The sequence below is a fragment of the Chiloscyllium punctatum genome, chromosome 44 (genome assembly GCF_047496795.1).
Source record: "Chiloscyllium punctatum isolate Juve2018m chromosome 44, sChiPun1.3, whole genome shotgun sequence".
NCBI classification, from domain to species: domain Eukaryota; kingdom Metazoa; phylum Chordata; class Chondrichthyes; order Orectolobiformes; family Hemiscylliidae; genus Chiloscyllium; species Chiloscyllium punctatum.
Window position 1 is genome coordinate 18,529,620 of NC_092782.1, and position 21,320 is coordinate 18,550,939.

Genomic DNA, 21,320 nt, shown 5'->3' on the forward strand with positions numbered 1-21,320 from the left:
ATTTAGATGGTTCTGCAGCATTTAGTCAGCAGCACCACCCCAAAGGACAGTGTACACAGGGCTTGCTTCACTAAAGGTTGCAACAGGAAGTAAATCACTGACAAGCTACTGGTTTCTCCTCAAAGTGGAGTGATAATGATTCCCCTCTCCAGTCACATTGATTGAGTCGCCATCACATTCTCCTGCTCTCTTAGTGGAGCTGTCCAGCTTCCAGGGCTGTCTGCCCTTTGACTAGGAGCCAGCAATAGGGTCCTGTACCTTGGCCACCCTCTCTGTACTGGACACCAGCTCCGAGTCAGTGCCTCTGAACAAAGAGCTGTCCCTTTAAGTCTGAGCTCTTTTGGTCATAACATCAAGTTCCTGAAGCACATAGGAAATTCTGGTTTACATACTCTCTCTTAAACCATGGCATTTAGTTAAAGAAATTGCAGAATCCACAATTTATTTGCTTTATTTGAGAGATGAGCAGTTGGTTCTACAGAAGAATCATACTGGACTCAAAACATTAACTCTGTCTGTCTGTCTGTCTCTCTCTTTCTCTATCTCTCTCTCTCTGTCTTTAGATACTGCCAAACCGCTAATTGGAAAAGGATATACTCTTACGTGGGGCAATCTCACACAGGGTGGCATGGTAGCTCAGTGGTTAGCACTGCTGCCTCATAGTGCCAGGGACCTGGGCTTGATTCCCACCTTGAACGACTGTCTGTGTGGAGTTTGCATGTTCTCCCTGCGTCTGCATGGATTTCTTCTGGGTGCTGTGGTTTCCTCCCACAATCTAAAGGTGTGCAGGTCAGGTCAATTGGCTGTGCTAAATTGCCCATAGTGTTAGGTGTATTAGTCAGGGGCAAATATAGGGTAGGGAAATGGGTCTGGATGGGTTACTCTTCTGAGGGTCGGTGTGGACCTGTTGGGCCGAAGGGCCTGTTTTCATACTCTAGGGAGTCTAATCTAGATCAAGAGGTTTTAGAATAAGGGCTTAAGGATTTAAGACAAAGAGGAATTACTTATCTCAAAGGGAGTTGAGTCTGTGGAATTCATTCCCCCATAGTGGGGTGGATGCTGGGAAGCTAAATAAATTTAAGGAGGAGATATTCACATTTTTAATGAATAATGGGTGGAAGGGTTAGGGAGAGTGGGCAGGAAATTGGAGTTGAGGCCAAGATGAGATCAGCCATGTTCATATTAAATGGTGGAGCAAGCCTGTGTGACTGCAAGGCCTTCCTCCTGCTCCTAACTCTTATATTTTTATGTTTCTTCACCGTTCTTAGTGTTTGCTTTAGATTTCCAGCATTCATGACATTTTTGCATTAACTCCCACAGTCAGTGAGTGTTTTTACCTAATGCGGCCGCTGTACAGTGTGGTATCATGAAGCCACAGTTCAGGCCCCCCTCATTAACCAAGAAGGCAGGTAGTTCACTCAGGGACGGGTTACATAGTCTCTCGATCCTCCTCTCACTGATTGATGCCAGTTCGTGTACACCGATTGCCAGATAGTCAAGGGCCTGTTCCAAAAAGACAAGGGTCACTATGTTCATTGTACATACGGTCACCAATTAATTATAACCGTTTTCAATAAAAAATGCTGGAGGCCAGCTCTTCAGCTGAATAATTCACCCCCAAACACTGGCCTCCAAATGACTGCCAACGACATTGTTGGATGTTGTATGGGGAGGGACAGCAGCTTGTAGGCTCGCAAGCAGGAACTCTGGGAAACGCACAACATGCCTGACCAGGAGTCTCTGTGTGACTCTGACATAAACTCTTAGGGCTCAGTCCCAGTCCGCCAGCTGACTGCCAATGCTGTTCCAGACAAAGGACTAGACTCCACTGATACTGGCCAATTGAGTACTCCCTCTCCTCCACTCCTGAGGGTCATTGCAGAATAGGAAACTGGATATGGTTCCCTCACTCAGTCCTTACTCAGAGAGTGGGGTCCTCTCTATATCACTGGGTAATGAGGCTGCTTCCTGAGTCAGATCAGTCATCAGAAATAAACAGTGAAACAATTGTATCCGCAATCTGCCAAGTTCACTGAGGGTATGGACAATAAAAATGTCTCTTAACGCACATTCTGAATTGCTCTCTCTCAAGCTATTTTAATATATTTCTGTGACAATGGGAGAAAGTAAGGATTGCAGATGCTGGAAAGTCAGAGTCAAAAAGTGTGGCGCTGGAAAAAGCACAGCAGGTCAGGCAGCATCTGAGAAGCCGGAGAGTAGATGTTTTGGGCGTAAGTCCTTCATCAGGAATGTGGAGGGGGAAGGGGATTGAGAGATAAATAGCAGGGTGGGGTGGGGCTATGGGGAAGGTAGGTGGGAAAGCAATTGGTGGATACAGGTAGGAGGTGAATATGATAAGTCGGTAGGGATGGTGGAGGGGATAGGTGGGAAGGAAGATGAGCAGGTAGGACAGGTCAAGAGAGAAGTGGAGGGTTGGATCTGGGATGAGGTAGGGTGGGGGTAGATTTGGAAACTAGTGAAGTAAATGTTGATGCCATGTGGTTATGGGGTCCCAAGGCAGAAGATGAGGTGTTCTTCCTTCAGTTGGTGGGTGGCTTTGATTTGGCGGTGGAAGAGGCCAAATCCTGGTCCTCACATTCCACCCCACGCATCTCTAGATATAGTGCAGTATCCTCCTCCATTTTCACCAGATACAGTCAGACACCACCATCAAACATACATTTCCCTCCCCACCCTTATCTGCATTCTGCAGAGACCATTCCCTCTGTGACTCCCTCTTTAGGTCCACACTCTCCAGAAACCCACCCTCTTCACCCAACACCTTCTCCTGCCTCCGCCCGAAATGCAAAACCTGTGCCCAGACTTGCCCCTTCACTTCCGTACAAAGCTTGAAAGAATCGTCTCAAACCCAGCGGAGATTTTCCTGCATATCCAAACACCTCATCTACTGCATCCATTGCTCTTGATGTGGTCTCCTCTACACCGGGGAGACAGGATGCCAACTCACGGAACGATTCATGGAATGATCCACATACATCAAACAACCCCACTGCCCTGTGGCCAACCACTTCAATTCCCTCTCCCACTCCCTGAAGGACATGTAAATCCTGGGCCTCCTCTACCTCCAAATCAAAGCCACCCGCCGACTGGATGAAGAATGCCTTATCTTCCGCCTCGGGATCCTACAACCACACAATATCAACATTGACTTCACCGGTTTCCAAATCTTCCCACCCCCCCCACCTCATCCCAGATCCAACTCACCTACTCAGTGCTGCCCTCTTGATCTGACCTACCTGTCCATCTTCCTTCCCACCTATCCACGCCATCCACTCCACCAACCTATCACAATCACCTCCTGCTTGTATCCACCTATCTCCTTCCCACGTCCCTTGCCCCCAGCCCCACCCCCACCTCTCTATTTATCTCTCAGCCACCTTCCTCTCCCCACATTCCTGACGAAGGGCTTATTCCCAGAAAGTCGTCTCTCCTGCTCCTCAGATGCTGCCTGACCTGGTGTGCTTTTTCCAGTGCCACACTTTTCGATTCATTTCTGTGACAATGCCATCTGAGTGAGTTAAATGTTTGGATATTACTACAATCATTTCTAGGTTCTCATTTCTGAAATTTTCATAACCTTCCACAATAAAAAGATACTTGTGGTTACCAAAGGTCAATCACCTGAATCCCAAACTGAAAGCGTTCCTCAGGCTGGTGCCCTAGGCTTAATCGTCTTCACCTTCCCTCCAGCATAAGGTCAGAAGGGGAGATATTTGCTGATGATTGCACAATGTTCAGCAACATCGGGACTCCTTAGATACTGCAGCACTCCACGTCCAAAGATCCTGGATATCCAGAGTTAGGTTGAGGAGTGGCAAGGGATATTCATTCCACACAAATGCCAGATAATGATCATCTCTAACAAGAGAGAGTCAAATAAACACCCAAAGCCTGTCCACCATCTACAAAGCACAAGTCAGAAATGCATTCGAATACTACCCATGTGCCTGGATGGGTACGGCTCCAACAACACTCAAGATGCTTGATACCATCCAGGGCAAAACAGCCCACTTGATTGGTATAACAGGCACCACTTCAAATCTGCTCCCATTCTAAAACCCAAGAATAGTAGCAGCCTACAAGTTGTACTGCAGTGACTCAGAAACCTTCTTTTGACAGCATCTTCAAAGCACGTGATCTCACCGTCTAGACAGACAAGAGCATCAAGGCGAAAGTGAGGACTGCATAATCTGGAGATTAGAGTCGAGAGTATGGTGCTGGAAAAGCACAACAGGTCAGGCAGCATCTGAGGAGCATGAGAATCGATGTTTCGGGCAAAAGCCCTTCATCAGGAATGAGACTATGAGCCGAGGAGGTGGTAAAATAATGGGAGGGAGGTGGGGCTGGGGGGAAGGTAGCTAAAAGTGTGATAGGTGGATGGAGGTGGGGGTAATGGTGATAGGTTTGAGGGGAGGGTGGAGCAGATAGGTGGGAAGGAAGATGTCTAGATTAGAGTGGTGCTGGAAAAGCACAGCAGGTCAGGCAGCATCCAAGGAGCAGGAAAATTGACATTTCGGGCAAAAGCCCTTCATCAGTAATAAGGCAGGTGCCTGCAGAGTGGAGAGATAAATGAGAGGAGGGTGGGGGTGGGGAGAAAGTAGCATAGAGTACAATAGGTGAATGGGGGTGGGGATGGAGGTGATAGGTTAGGGAGGAGGGTGGGGAAGGTAGCAAAGAGTACAATGGGTGAATGGGGGTGGGGATGAAGGTGATAGGTCAGAAAGGAGGGTGGAGAGGATAGGTGGAAAGGAAGATAGGCAGGTAGGACAGGTCATGAGGCCGGTGCTGAGCTGTAAGGTTGGAACTGGGGTGAAGTGGGGGAAGGGGAAATGAAGAAACTGGTGAAGTCCACATTGATGCCCTGGGGTTGAAGTGTTCTGAGGCGGAAGATGAGGCGTTCTTCCTCCAGGCGTCGGGTGGTGAGGGAGGGGCAGTGGAGGAGGCCCAGGACCTGCATGTCCTTGGCAGAGTGGGAGGGGGAGTTGAAAGATGGACAAGTAGGACAGGTCATGAGGGCACTGCTGAGTTGGAAGGTTGGAACTGGGATAAAATAGGGGGAGGGGAAATGAGGAAACTGGTGAAGTCCACATTGATGCCCTGGGGTTGGAGGGGGAAGACGAGGTGTTCTTCCTCCAGGCGTCAGGCAGCAGATACTTGGGAATACCACCACCTTCAAGACACTCATCATCCTGTATTGGAAATATATCACCATTCCTTCACTGTCACTGGGTCAAAATCCTGGAATTCCTGCCCTAAGGACATTGTGGGTTTACCCACTGCACAGAACTGCAACAATTCAAGAGGAAGCTCACCACCATATTCTCAAGGGCAACTAGGAGCAGATAATAAATGCTGGCGTAAACACTGACACTCACATCCACGAAGAAATAAAGAGAAACCCCTGATAATAAATATCTTTCTTGTTAGCACAAAATCAAGGAGTGGTCATTATGAAGAGATGAGGAAATAAATGTTTATAAATGACTGAAGAGCAGTTAATTCATTTCATTGAACTATACATTTTAGTGACTTTCTTATTTGCACCTTCCAGTGGTGGCTTTTATGTTCACTTACAATTTTGTAAACTCTGATATGGGACAAAACCATGAAATGCCCTCAATTGACTGATACTTACTTTCGCAGGATATTCACCATGGAAATTCCCACATGAAATAACTTCACCTCTGTCCACAAGCACAATCTGGAAACTGGTTAAGGACAGAAAGTGTTCTGATTTTGAAGGTTATGCAAGAAGTTTTATACTAGTTTAGAATAACAACATTTAAAATGGCCTTTCTCTTATTCCAATAGTGCCATGAAATTCTATTTACCACTTGAGAGGACTCCCTTAAAAGTCTCATCTAAAATCTAGTAATTCTGACAATGCAGAACTTCCTCAGCGGCATACTATGCTGTGGTCCTGGGATTCTGCACTCAACACTCTGGAGTGGGTTTTGATAAATGAACCTTCAGTGAAACATATAGAAATATAGAAAATAAGAGCAAGTGTAGGCCATTTGACCCTTCAAGTCTGCTACACTATTCAATATGATCATGGCTGGCCATCCAACTCAGTCATCTATTCCTGATTTCTCCCTTTGATACCTTAAGAACTTTACTTAACTCCTTCTTGAAAACAATCGATGATCTGACCTTAACTGTTTTGTATGGCAGAGAATTCCACAGGGTCACCACTCTCTGGGTGAAGAAATTGCTCCTCATCTCAGTCCAAGATGGCTTACCTGATATCTTAAGACTGCGAGCCCTGGTTCTAGATTCCCCAGTCATAGTATACATCCTTCCATTTTACCCTGTTTAGTCCTGTTAGAATTTTATAGGTTTTTGTGAGCCCCCCCCCCATTCTTCTAAACTCAAGTGAATATAATCCTAACCAATCCTAACCCCCCCAGTCTTTCTACATAAATCAGTTCTGCCACCCAGGAATCAGTCTGGTAAACCTTTGTTGCATTCCTTTCATAGCCATAACATCCTTCCTCAGATAAGGAGATCAAAACGACACACATTATTCAAGGTGTGATCTCACTAAGACCCTGTATAATTGCAGCAAGGCATCCCTGCTCCTGCGCTCAAATCCTCTTCCTATGAAGGCTAACATACCTTCTTCATGGCCTCCCGTATGCTTACTTTCAGCAACTGGTGTATGAGGACAGACAGGTCTCACTGCACCTCCCCCTTACCCAATCTATCGCCGTTCACAAAACTGGTGCATTTGCTGCCTTTCTGGCACTGTTCATTGATCTGACTGTTAATTATGTTACATTGAAATTAGTGCCCCATGTGAGTTTGGCTTCATGAAAGGATACTGGGTTATCAGTTACACCGTTCATTTCAGTCACCAGAATTGATTTCACAAATTTGATTGTATCGTTGGCCACGCCGTGGACCTGGAAAGCAGAATGTCCTGATCAGGAGAAACCTGCACCAAATTGGCCACTCATTTACAATCAAATAGAAATCTGTAATATCTACCTGTGGGGAGCAACGAAGGCTATAGGCATCCTGGACACGGTCACAGAACTGGTGGCTTTCTGTCAAAATTTCACAATATTACACAGACACATTATAACCCTACAGACCTTTCAAACAGTGGGTGAAGTCATTCCTACAAGAAGACCAATGCTTTACCTGCAATTTCAGATGGATAAACCTTGGAATGCAAGACTGACCGGAACCGAGCAGCTACCTCAATCTGGCCTGGGTGAGGTCGAAGGTCATGGACATCTGTTTAATGTACAAAGTGACAGCATCATGTTAACCAGAGGTCAAAGGTTGCACTGTTCACTGAAAGCATCGGCAGCAAGGAGTCACTATTTCAGTCGATCCCTGTGTCTGCGTGGGTTTCCTCCGTGTGCTCCGGTTTCCTCCCACAGTCCAAAGATGTGCAGGTCAGGTGAATTGGCCATGCTAAATTGCCTGTAGTGTTAGGTTAGGGGTAAATGTAGGGGTATGGGTGGGTTGCGGGTCGGTGTGGACTTGTTGGGCCGAAGGGCCTGTTTCCACACTGTAAGTAATCTAATCCAATCTAATAATAAAGTATGCCTCATGGTTCAATTGGATGTCTAGTGCGTAGGGCCCCTGTCTCTGACCCAGAAGTTCTGGGCTCCATCCACCTCCAAGGACAGTGTGAACACAATGCGGTCAGACAGGCTGCAAATCAAACTGGTAATCCTCTGATAGGTGCCATTGGCAGGTGGTGAAAGTCGGAGAGATTCATGGTCAGCTGTGGGATGCTGTGATGGCATAAAACCTCAAGCATCACTGCACATAACTCCTGGTTACAACATGCAAAAGGCGTGAGGAAGTGGTTGGACCAACCAGTATGCCAGAGCTTGGTGCCTGCTGAATAGGGATGGATCCCTGCTGTGACTGGCGTTGGATGGAGGAGCTTCTTCCTTGCCCTATCCTTTGTGGAGACTACAGTGCAGTGGATCAGATCAGCCACTGGGCAAAGAAGGAGAATAAAGATCACTCACCTCTATCGAAGGCTTTGGTGGTGCCTTTCAGAGCTTCCAGAGTGAGAGCTGCTATAATATCTGCCTGTCTGGCTATTGTTGTTGCTCTCTCCACTGCCTCCGCACCGAGTGACGTGATCATCTGAGTGCCATTAATCAGGGCCACTCCCTAAGTACAAACAGCTGGTTGAACTGCATTGAAAATCGTTTTGATTTGTAAACCAATTTGTCATTTGGAGGTACAGAACTTGAGTGTTACTGAAAAAAAGGCACATTTTGTTGCTGTTTTAGTTCACCAGGATAATTCCCAAGAATAGAAAAGTGTGGCGCTGGAAAAGCAAAGCAGGTCAGGCAGCATCCAAGAAGCAGGAGAGTCGATGTTTTGGGCATAAGCCCTTCATATTCTTGATGAAGAATTTACGCCTGAAATGTTGACTCTCCTGCTCCTCGGATACTGTCTGACCTGCTGTGCTTTTTCAGTGCCACACTTTTCAACCCTGATCTCCAGCTCTGCTATCCTCACTTTCTCCTAATTCCCAAGAATATCAAAGTAAAGGAAAAACAATATTTATGCTGTATGAGAATAGAGTGCTGATTGGTTGTCAAGTGGCTTCTGATTAGTAGAGACATTGCAATGGAGGATGCACCAGTTAGTGATTGACAGTTAACCACCAAGCTTTGTTTAAATTTGACCAGGTAAATGGACACAGTGGTATGAATTATTATTTAATTTAGTAAATAAAGTGACTGCAACTATAGTAACCTGCTGTTCCTGGAACAGAAATAAATGTTGCTGCAATACATTACTGATTTCAAACTTTAAACAAACATCAAATAACTTAGCAAGTATATGCATCTCTTCAAGGAAGGGAAGTCTTATAGATCTGCAGGATGTGGGACTAAATCCAGTGAAATCTTCCTTCCTAAATTTAATGAATAAACAGCCAGTGAAAGGAAAACATTGTTTAAACATAGAGAACTCTTGTAAGAGCAGGAACTGTTCATGTTCTACACAATGAGATAGGATTTGGTAATGCCGATAGAATTTTAGTCAAATGTTGTTTCAATCCTGTTTCCTGGATAAGAAAATATTGAAATGTTTTCTTACCTCTTTAGCTTTCAATGAAATTGGCCGAAGACCATGTGTTTGCAAAACCTGATGAAAAGAGTTAGAGTCAAAGATGGTTTACCATCAAACCATCCAGAATCAGGAAAGCACTTTAATTCACATCTAATTGCATAACAGCAGAACCTTGCATTTGTATAGCACTTTCAAGGTAATAAAATATCTCAGCAATTCATCAAGGCACTATAAACAGAATGTGACACTTGAGTGTATAAACAGATATTAAGGGAGATGAACACAAGCTTAGTTGAAGAGGTTGTGTTTAAGGAATGTTTTAAATGGGTAAAGAGACGTTGAGTTTAAGGAAGTAGGAATTCCAGAGCTTTAGGTAAATGCAACTGAAGACATTGCTCCCATTATTGAAGTCCACTTCCTTCCAATCAGACAGTCCAGAATCAGAAGAACTCAAATATCTTGGAGGGTTATAAGGCTAGAGGAGATTAAGGATAGCAAGGAGCATGGCAGACACGTATTTAAGAACAAGGCTGTGAATTTTAAAGTTGAAGCATTGTTTAAATGGGAGCTGGTGGAAGTCAATGAACCCAGTGCGAATGGGTGAACCAAAAATAGAAATTGCTGGAAAAGCTCAGCAGGTCCAGTCTGTGGAAAGAAATCAGAGTTAGTGTTTTGGGTTGAGTGACCCTTCCTCAGAACAGCAATTGGGTGATACCAGTAGGTGTGAGAGCACAAAGATGTCCTTGAGATTATGGAAGGTAGGATGTGGATTAGAACTAGTCAATGGAGATAAAGAGAATGCTGATGAAGGTTTCAGCAACAGCTAGACTGTGGTGTTGAGAATGTGGTGTTGAGACTGTTGAGAATGTGGTGCTGGAAAAGCACAGCAGGTCAGGCAGCATCCGAGGAGCAGGAGAATTGACGTTTCAGGCATAAGCCCTTCATCAGGAATGCGACAGAACAGAGTCAAGCAATGTTACCAAGATGGAAATAGGTAGACCTAGTGACTGTGTGAATGTGTGGTTGGATGTTCATGTGGCATCAAAGCTGGTACATAAGTTGTACACGGAATCAGAGTTCCAGAGAGAGGGATAGACCCAATGGTAGAGAAATTATAGGCAATGATTCCAGTCTTCCCAGATTAATTAGGGGAGTTTTCAGCAATGGGACAATTTAGTGATTGTGTTGGGGTAGAGCTAGTCAAGAGAGGTGGCAGTGAGATAGAACTGGGTGTTGACATTATACATGCAGAGGTTGATGTCATGGAGGGGCAGCAGGATGATGAAAAACTGGAGAGCAGCAAGGGTCAATCCTTGAGAGAACATGAGGTAATGATGTGGGAGCAGGAAGAGAGGCCAGTGCAGATGATTATCCCACTCTGATTTGACAGAAGAGATCACAACGAGGGCAAGTGTGGTCTCAGCCAGCTAAACAACACTGAAAAGGTGTTAGGGGAGAAGGGTGTGGTCAACCAAAGACTGCAGAAAGTTCCAGAAGGGTGAGGAAAGATGTATTCTATATGATAATGGTTCTGAAAGGGTTAATATCGGAGACCGCATTAACTTTCACCTAATCTGATGATGTCACAAGCACTAGCACTTGATTGCCACATGCAATAAAATATGCCATGTTTAAAACAAGAGTCTCTTTAAGACTAGTCATTGTTGCTTGACCATTACAAACCAAACAGGCCCTCAGACCCAGTCTAGGAAAGAGATGTTAGCAACAAAACAGTCCAACCCTGACTGAGATGGCGCTATAACACACAAGAGACGAGTTTGCCTTTATCAACATTTGTGACTTTGGTAAGATTTCTTTGTGCACTGTGACGGTGAAGAAACAGATTGGAAAGATCACAGATTTCAGGGAAAGATGGACATGGATATGGAGGAGATAATACATTCAAGGATTTTGAAGGGCAAAGGAAGGTTGGAGATGGGGCAATAATCGGTAAACTTGGAGAGATCAAGGGTTGGCTTCTTTCTGGTTAATCACATTGATCATTTAGGATCATAGCTCATTAGGAACCATGGATCATTTAGGATAATAGTTGATGTAGAATCATAGATCATTAATAATCATGGATCATTTAGGATCATGATGATGTAGGATCACAGATCATTAGGAAACATGGATTATTGATGATGTAGGATCATAGATTATACAGAATCATTGATCGTATATGATCAGAGACCAGCACCTAAGGTTCCATTACACTAAATAACAGTCATTAATCGGTTGAAATCTTAAAAATATAGTGAAAGTAAACAACAGAGAACTCACGTATTTAGCATCTGCCCAGCCACTTTTGGGTGACCACATTTTGCCTTCACCCATCAGCCCCAGAGCAAGATGGGCAAGGGGAGCAAGGTCCCCACTGGCACCAACTGTCCCCTTCTCTGGGACGTAGGAGAGACAGGAGGCTACAGGAGGGAAGGAAAGGGGGAGGGAAAAATCAAAGCTGGATCACTGATGAAAAATGCATGATGGAAATAGTGTGGGGGGGGGGAGCGGGGGGAGGAGTTGAAATGCCAGGGAATCATGTTGGAATGGCTCCCAAATACAATCCCGTGGGCAGTGGCAGGGACACTGGTGACTTGACTACCTGTTAAGCAGTGATCTGAATGTTGAATGACACAATCCATTGTGGTGCAGAGATGGACATTGCATTTGCATTCCCTCTTACCTGCTGAATTTGGATGTTTGCTTTTTGTGATTCATGGATGAGAACTGTTCATAGCTTTCTGCACATGCCGCCAAGTCTCCAGAGCCCCTGTCCTCTGATTGAGATTAGATTACTTACAGTGTGGAAACAGGCCCTTCGGCCCAACAAGTCCATACCGACCCTCCAAAGAGCAACCCACCCTACATTCCCCTACATTTATTCCTTCACCTAACACTACGGGCAATTTAGCATGGCCAATTCACCTATCCTGCACATTTTTGGACTGTGGGAGGAAATCGGAGCAGCCGGAGGAAACCCACGCAGAGAGTTGCCCGAGGCTGGAATCGAACCTGGAACCCTGGTGCTGTGAGGCAGCAGTGCTAACCACTGAGCCACCATGCTGCCCACTCTGTAGTGTGAAAAATCAACTGTTCTCCTTCATCGGGATATGAAAAAAATGCCTTGCAGGCAGAAGTCATTAAGATGCAAAGCAGGAGTATACTTAAGAGGGCAATCAGGAGGGCAAAAAGGGGACATGAGATAGCTTTGGCAAATAAGACAAATAAGGAGAACCCATAGGGATTTTATAAACATATTAAGGACAAAAGAATAACTAGGGAGGGAATAGGGCGTCTCAAAGAACAGCAAGGCAGATCTTTGTATGGAAGCGCAGGGATGGGGGAGATACTAACTGAGTATTTTGCATCAGCATTTACTGTGGAGAAGGACATGGAAGATGTAGAATGTGGGGAAATAGATGGTGACATCTTGAAAAATGTTGATATCACAGAGGAGGAGGTGCTCGATGCCTTAAAATGCATAAAAGTAGATAAATCCCCAGAATCTGATCAGGTGTACCTTAGATCTCTGTGGGAAGCTAGGGAAGTGATTGCAGGGCCCCTTGCTGAGATATTTGTATCATCGATAGTCACAGGTGAGGTGCCAGAAGACTGGAGGTTTGCTAACGTGGTGCCACTGTTTAAGAAGGGTGGTAAGGAAAAGCCAGGGAACTATAGACCAGTAAGCCTGACATTGCTGGTGGGCAAATTGTTGGAGGGAATCCTGAGAGACAGGATGTACATGTATTTGGAAAGGCAAAGACTGATTGGGGTTAACCACTATGGCTTTGTGTTTGGGAAATCATGTCTCACTGACTTGACTGAGTTTTTTGAAGAAGTAACAAAGAGGATTGATAAGGGTAGAGCAGTGGATGTGATCTATGTGGATTTCAGTAAGGTGTTCGACAAGGTTCCTCGTGGTGGACGTGGAATACAGGGAGAATGGCCATTTGGATACAGAACTGGCTCGAAGGTAGAAGATAGAGGGTGGTGGTAGAGGGCTGTTTCTCAGTCTGAAGGCCTGTGACTAGTGGTGTCGGTTGCTGGGTCCACTGCTTTTTGTTGTTTATATAAATGATTTGGATGTGAACATAGGAGGTCTAGTTAGTAAGTTTGCAGATGACACCAAAATTGGACGTGTAGTGGACAGCAGAATACAATGGGATCTTGATCAGATAGGCCAACGGGCCAAGGAGTGGCAGATTGAGTTTAATTTAGATAAGTGTAAGGTGCTGCATTTTGGAAAGGCAAATCAGGGCAGTATTTATACACTTAATGGTAAAGTCCTGGGAGTGTTGCTGAACAAAGAGACCGTGCAGTGCAGGTTCATAGTTCCTTGAAAGGAGAGTCACAGGTAGATAAGCTAATGAAGAAGGTGTTTGGTGTGTTTTCCTTTATTGGTCAGAGCATCAGGAATTGAGAGGTCATGTTGCGGCTGTACAGGATATTGGCTAGGCTACTTCTAGAATATTATATACAATTCTGGTCTCCCTTCTATCGGAAGGACATTGTGAAACTTGGAAGGGCTCAGAAAAGATTTACAAGGCTGATGCCAGGGCTAGAGAGTTTGAGCTATATAGAGAGGCTGAGGCTATTTTCCCTGGAGTGTTGGAGGCTGAGGGCGTGACCTTATAGAGGTTGGTAAAATCATGAGAGGCATGGATAGAGTAAATTGACAAGGTCTTTTCCCTGGGGTTGAGGAGTCCAAAACTAGTGGGCATAGGTTTAGGGTGAGATTTGAAAGGGATCTAGATTAGGTTACTTACGATGTGGAAACTGGCCCTTCGGCCCAACAAGTCCACACCGACCCGCCGAAGCGCAACCCACCCATACCCCTACATTTACCCCTTACCTAACACTACGGGCAATTTAGCATGGCCAATTCACCTGACCTGCACATCTTTGGACTGTGGGAGGAAACCGGAGCACCCGGAGGAAACCCACGCAGACACGGGGAGAATGTGCAAACTCCACACAGTCAGTCGCCTGAGGCAGGAACTGAACCTGGGTCTCTGGCGCTGTGAGGCAGTGCTAACCACTGTGCCACCGGAGATCTCTGCAACTTTTTCACACAGAGGGTGATGCATGTATGGAATGTGCTGCCAGAGGAAGTGGTGGAGGCTGGTACAATTACAACATTTAAAAGGCATCTGGATGGGCACATGAATAGGAATGGCTTAGAGAGATATGGGTCAAGTGCTATTAAATGGAAATGGTTTAGGTTTAGGGTATATGGTCGGCATGGATGAGTTGGACCGAAGGATCTGTTTCCGTTCTGTACATGTCTATGACTGTAAAACTAATTACCATTAAATGCCTGGATTATTTGATTGAGGGTCTCTAAAGAGATCCCACTGTAACCTTTGGCGAGAACATTGATCCGGAGAGCCAGCAGCATCCGAGATCTCTCTGGGGACAAGGGATCCCCGACACCTGGGAAAGAAGCAGAGATTTATTTTCCATCTCTCAAACAATCAAAATATTTCAGGCTCCTTGTAACATAGAAGAAACCTGGCCATCCTGGTTGAATCTGCCACAACAATACTTAGCAAGTGAAGCAGAGTAGAGACCGAGGCATATTCAAAGAACAATTTTGAGTTTAAATAATGATTTCAAAATTTACAGTTTCTACCACTTTCTAAATTGTTGGTGCGACCATACTTAGAATGTTGTGCATGGTTCAGGTCACCAAATTACAAAACAGGTTCCACAGCCTTTGAAAGGACATAGAAACAGAAACAAGCATGACTGAAAGGCTGGAGGTTGACCAGTATGTAAATTTGCATAATCACATTGGAAAAGGGTAAGTTGTGGAGGTGATATTATTGGTGGTTTTAGGATTCTAAAGTGATTTGATGCTGGAGCTCACAACAAGCTGTTTAATCTTGTGCTGAACAACGGATCGGAGGACACAGGTAAATTGATAGTAACATTAAATTCAATTCCACACCCAACAGAGAAGCTGCTGGCCTTAATGTAAACAACCCACAAAGATATGGTCATCCCTGTGGTGTGGTTTTCACTTCTCTTGAGGTTAATCTGAAATTTGCAAGTCATCAAGGGAATCTCCATTGAGATAACAGATAAGAAGCACAAATTACTTCCAGAGACATTGAACTTATACCATAACAAGTGTTTATTTTTAATACAATGTTGTGCCCTTATTCAAGAAGGGCTACAAAGAAAAACTCGAGAACTATAGGCCAGTAAGTTTAACAACTGTGGTAGATGAGTTACTTGAAAAGATTCTGAGAGATAATATATACATGCATTTGGAAAGACAGGGGTTGATTAGGAGTAGTCAGCATGGCTTTGTGCATGGCAGATTATGCCTCACAAATTTGTTAGAGTTCTTTGATTAAGTGACCAGGAAGGTTGATGAGGGCAGGGCGGTAGATGTAAAGTCTATATGGATTTCAGTAAGGCCTTTGATAAGTTTCCACATGGTAGGCTTCTCTGGAAGGTTACATCACATGGAATTCGGGGTGAGCTGGCAAATTGAATACAAAATTGGCTTGATGGTAAGAAGCAGAGGGTAATAGTGGAAGGATGCTTATTGGATTGGAGGCCTGTGACTAGTGGTGTACCTTTAGGGTTGGTGCTGGGCCCACTGCTGTTTGTTATCTATATCAATGATTTGAATGAGAATGTACAAGCCATGGTTAATAAGTTTGCAAATGACACTAAAAAGGCAGTATCATGGACAGTGAGGAAAGTTCTCAGAAATTGTAGTAGGACCGTGATCAACTGGAGAAGTGGGCTGAGAAATGAAAAATGGAGTTTAATGTAGATAATGGGTATATGAATAGGAAGGGTTTGGAGGGATATGGGCCAGGTGCTGAGAGGTGGGACTAGATTGGGTTGGGATATCTGGTCGGCATGGACAGGTTGGACTGAAGGGTCTGTTTCCATGCTGTATATCTCTATGACTCTAAGTATGAGGTCTTGCATCTTGGAAAGTCAAATCAAGGTAAGAGTTTCATAGTGAATGGTAGAGCCTTAAGGCTCTTGGTTCTCTGAAAGTGCAGTCACAGGTAGACTGGGCAGTGAAGAAGGCTTTTGGCACACTAGCCTTCATCAGTCAGGCCATTGAGTATAAAAGTTGGGAAATTATGTTGCACTTATACAGGATATTGGTGAGGCAGCACTTGGAGTACTGTGTTCAGTTTTGGTCACCTTCTTATGGGAAGGATGTTACTAATTTGGAAAGAGTGCAGAAGAAATTTACAAGGATGTTGCCAGGACACAAAGGTCTGAGTTATAGGGAAAGGTTGGACAAGCTGAGACTTTTTTCTTTAGAGCATAGGAGACTGAGGGGGGAGGGGGTGGGGTGGGGGTGGGGGTGGGGGGTGAATCTTACAGAAGTGCATAAGATTGTGAGAGGCATGGATAGGGTGAATGCACTCAGTCTTTTTCTCTGGGTTGGGGAATTGAGGACTAGAGGGCATCAGTTTAAGGTTAGAGGGGAAAGAATAAAAGGGAACCTGAGGGGCAACGTTTTTTACAAAGAATGATATGCATATGGAATGAGATGCCAGCAGAAGTGGTTGAGGCAAGCTCATTAGCAATATTTAAAAGGCATTTGGACAAGATAGGAAAGGTTTAGAAGGATATGGGCCAAGTGCAGGGAAATGGGATTAGCATGCATATTTTGGTCAGCATTGACCAGTTTGGGCTGAAGGATGTATAACTCCATGATGTATAACTCTAGAACTCTAAGAATTTCAAATTAAAAGTTAGCTGAGGATATAAATTCAGTGGCTGTCTGAAATCCATTTACTGTTTATACTGGGTCATGAGAGGAATCGAGTGACATTGTACCTGAGTGCCAAGGGAATCTCAGATAGCAGTACTTCAGCAGATGAGATGCCATTTAAAAAAGTGGATTGTGTCACCTATGGGTTGCGTCTCAGACTGTGGAAATGATAAAGGTTGAAGGGAAGGCAGCTATTGATGAAATGCATTTTTATATTTTATTCTTCAAGGAAGATACAAGAAAGTTGATTTAAAAACTCAACTGCAACTTCTTGATCGGGGTGTGCTAGAGCTGGCATGCTATTGTGAAAGCATTTGGTCCAAGTTCCACTGTGCTAAAGTGTACTGAGAAGGGACATGGCTAAAACTTTCCAATCTTTCTATGTGTGCAGGTGAAAAGAAAACAAGATTCTTTCTGATTGCTGAAAATAAGTCATCGGCAAAGCTACTGCTGAATGAACTCCTTTTAGCTATGAGTAGAAGCAGGAATCTCCTCAAATTAGAATCTGGACAGTGCAGAAAGAGGCCATTGGTCTGCACTGACACTTTGAAGAGCACACCGCCTAGAGCCAGCCCACACCCCCATAAGCCTGCATTTTACTATGGCTAATCCACCTAGCCTGCACATCCCTGAACTCTGCCGAGCAATTTAGCGTAGCCAACCCACCTAACCTGCGGATCTTCGACAATTTGTGGATTGTTGAAGGAAACCCACACAGGCACGGGAGAATGTGCAAACTTCACACAGACTGTTGCCCGAGACTGGAATCGAACCTGGGTCTCTGCCACTGGGAGGCAACAGTGCTAACTATTGAACCACATAGTTTATACTTTAACATTTATCTTTTTGGAATTATCTCTCATTTCTAACTTCTGTGTGTATGTGGCTCATTTCTCACATTTAATTTGCTAATAAACGCACTCTTTCTATAACTCAAGAAAACCCAAGTTAAATTTACATGAATCTCATTTTATTTTAATTAGATTAATGCATAAATATATTTGGACTGGGAAAAGAAATCTATCGGGAAAGGGATCCTTTTAACTTAACCTTGTTATACCCAACCAAGGAAAGCATTGAATAAAGAAGAGAAGTAGACTCATCCCTCCTCAACCCACCGGCATTTGGGGGTATTCCATCTTGCATCGTAATGAATTGAGGACCCTCGCTAGGAACCGGTCATAACATAGTAAGTAGCTAATCACATTGAAAAATTCTTACGGATAGCAAACCAGAAAGAAGAATCTATTGATTATTCTTCACATTTTGTAATGTTTTACAGGCATTGAATAAAAGGATCGGGGCACTGACATTAGGAGTTAAAAGGTATATGATGTAGAAAAATAATGTTTACTATATTAGAAGAACTGTGGAAATTTTAGTAGATTGGAAAAAACTAACATGGCACAAACGCCAAATTATATTTTCAGAATCAGTAAGTGCTTTGATAGTAGCTATGTGTAATCTTAACACCTTGTTATATCTTATTAATCTGTCAGGGCTTTTAATAGAGAAATTGTAAGGGAAAAGTCAAAATTCTTGTAAATTCAATGATTTTTCATTGATTTACACTTGTGGAGACTTTGATGGTGCATGCTATGGTCATAGAGTCACAGACTCCTGACAGTATGGAAACAGGCCATACAGCAACCATCTGAAGAGCATCCCAACCAGACCAATTCCATTCCTGTAACCAAAGAACAAAGAACATAGAAAATTTACAGCTCAGGAACAGGTCCTTCGGCCCTCTAAGCCTGAGCCAATCAAAATCTATTGTCTAAACCTGTCGCCCAATTCCCAAGCATCTGTATCCCTCTGCTCCCCATCTACTCATTCATCTGTCCAGACACAAGGTAAAAACAATGACTGCAGATGCTGAAAACCAAATACTGGATTAGTGGTGCTGGAAGAGCACAGCAGTTCAGGCAGCATCCAACGAGCAGCGAAATCGACGTTTCGGGCAAAAGCCCTTCATCAGGATGTCCAGACACATCTTAAATGAATCTATTGTGCCTGCCTCTACCACCTCTGCTGGCAACGTATTCCAGACACCCACCACCCTCTGTGTGAAGTATTTGCCGCATGTATCCCCCTTAAACTTTTCACTTCTTACTTTGAATGCGTGACCTCTCGTTATTGAATCCTTCACCCTGGGAAAAAGCTTATCTCTATCCACCCTGTCTATACCCTTCATGATTTTGTAAACCTCAATCAGGTCCACCCTCAATCTCCTTTTTTCTAATGAAAACGAACCTAACCTACTCAATCTTTCTTCATAGCTTGCACCTTCCATACCAGGCAACATCCACGTAAACCTTCTCTGCACCCTCTCCAAAGTGTCCACATCCTTTTGGCAATGTGGTGACCAGAACTGTGCACAGTATTCCAAATGTGGCTAAACCAACATTGTATACAATTTTAACATTACTTGCCAGCTCTTATACTCAATACCCCGTCCAATGAAGGCAAGCATACCATATGCCTTCTTGACCACTCTATCCACCTGTGCAGCAACCTTCAGGGTACAATGGACCTGAATTCCCAGATCTCTCTGCCCATCAACCTTTCCCAAAGCTCTTCGCTCATTGTATAAATCGCTGCAGAATTAGTCTTGCCTAAATGCATCACCTCACATTTTCCTGGACTGAACTCCATCTGCCACTTTTCCACCCAACTCTCCAGTCAATCTATATTCTCCTGTATTCTTTGACAGTCCCTTATGCTTTCTGCTACTCCACCAATCTTCATGTCATCTGCAAACTTGCTGATCATACCAACAGTCCCCTCTTCCAGACTATTTATTGTATTATAAACAACAGTAGCCCCAGCACTGATCCCTGTGGAACATCACCTTTCTCCACTTCAAGAAACTCCCTTCAACTACTACTCTCTGTCTCTTGTTGCTCAACCAGTTCCTTATCCACCTAGCTAGAACACCCTGCACACCATGTGACTTCACTTTCTCCATTAGTTTACCATGGGGAATCTTATCAAACGCCTTATTAAAGTCCATGTATATGACATCAACAACCCTTCCTTCATCTATCAGCTTGGTCACTTCCTCAAAGAATTCTATTAAGTTGGTAAGGCACAATCTCCCCTGCACAAAACCACATTGCCTGTCACTGATAAGCCCATTCTTTTCTAAATATAAATAGATCCTATACCTCAGTACCTTCTCCAGCAACTTTCCCACCACTGATGTCAGGCTCACTGGTCTGTAGTTACCCGGAATATCTCTACTAACCTTCTTGTCCAGGGGTACAACATGAGCAACCTTCCAGCCCTCCGGCACCTCACCTGTGTTTAAGGATGCTACAAAGGTATCTGTCAGGGCCCCAGCTATTTCCTCTCTCACCTCCCTCAGCAACCTGGGATAGATCCCATCCGGTCCTGGGGATTTGTCCACCTTAATAACCTCTAGCCTACCCAAAACATCCTCCCTACTTATGTCAACATGATCCAGACGAATCAAACTTCTATCTCTAATCTCAACATTCATCATGTTCCTCTCCTCAGTGAACACTGATGCAAAATAATCATTCAGAATCTCACCCATTCTCTCAGGTTCGACGCACAGCCTTCCTTCATTATCCTTTAGTGGACCAATCCTTCCTCTAGTTACCCGTTTGCTTCTTATATAAGAATAAAATGCTTTGGGATTCTCCTTAATTCTGCTCGCTAAAGCTATTTCATGACCTCTTTTAACCCGCATGATTCCTCGTTTAAGAATGGTCCTACTCTTCCGATATTCCTCAAGGGCCCATTCTGTTCTTAGCTGCCTCGACCTTATGTATGCTTCCCTTTTCCTCTTAGCTAGTCGTACAATTTCTCCTGTCATCCATGGTTCATGAATCTTGCCTCTCCTATCCTTTGCCTTCAACGGGACATGCCTATCCTGCACTATCTTTAACCCTGCATGTCCTGTGGCTAACCCACCCAGCCTGCAAACTACGGGAAATCTAGAATGGCCAATCCAGCCAGCTCGCACATATTTGGACTATGGGAGGAAACGGAGCACCCAGAGGAAACCCATGTAGACAAAGGAAGAATGTGGATACTCCACACAGACAATCACCCAAGGGTGCAACTGAACCCCGGTCCCTGGAGGTGAGGCAGAAGGGCTAATCAGTGAGCAACCATGCCAACCATATTTCCACATTTAACTACGCATGTTCAGACTCTAGGCGTTATTACAGAAGGATAATGTAGAATTACAGAATCTGCTCAATGTGGAAGCAGGCCATTCAGCCCATCAAGTCTGCATCAACCCTCTGAACAGCATCCCACCCAGACCCATCCCCCTACCCTATTTCTGTAACTCTGCAATTCCCATGACTAATCCACCTAGCCTGCACATCACTGGACATTATGGGGAAATTTCACATGGCCAATCCACCTCAGCTGCACACCTTTGGACTGTGGGAGGAAACCAGAACACCCAGAGGAAACCCACACAGACACAGAGAGAATGTGCAAACTGCAC

The 21,320-nt window shown here is 44.4% G+C and overlaps 1 protein-coding gene across 1 annotated transcript in view; it reads right to left on the reverse strand.

Moving 5' to 3' along the window:
• LOC140466778 (histidine ammonia-lyase-like) overlaps nt 1-21,320 on the reverse strand; it is a 39,390-nt gene that overhangs the window by 11,827 nt on the left and 6,243 nt on the right. The window contains exons 8-16 of the mRNA XM_072562396.1: nt 14,386-14,511; nt 11,359-11,498; nt 9,103-9,150; nt 8,016-8,163; nt 7,168-7,263; nt 7,012-7,070; nt 6,846-6,926; nt 5,657-5,722; nt 1,338-1,503 (exon numbers count right to left, since the gene is read on the reverse strand). Coding sequence (XP_072418497.1) covers nt 1,338-1,503; nt 5,657-5,722; nt 6,846-6,926; nt 7,012-7,070; nt 7,168-7,263; nt 8,016-8,163; nt 9,103-9,150; nt 11,359-11,498; nt 14,386-14,511 — 930 coding nt within the window. The remainder of the gene's footprint in view (nt 1-1,337; nt 1,504-5,656; nt 5,723-6,845; nt 6,927-7,011; nt 7,071-7,167; nt 7,264-8,015; nt 8,164-9,102; nt 9,151-11,358; nt 11,499-14,385; nt 14,512-21,320) is intronic.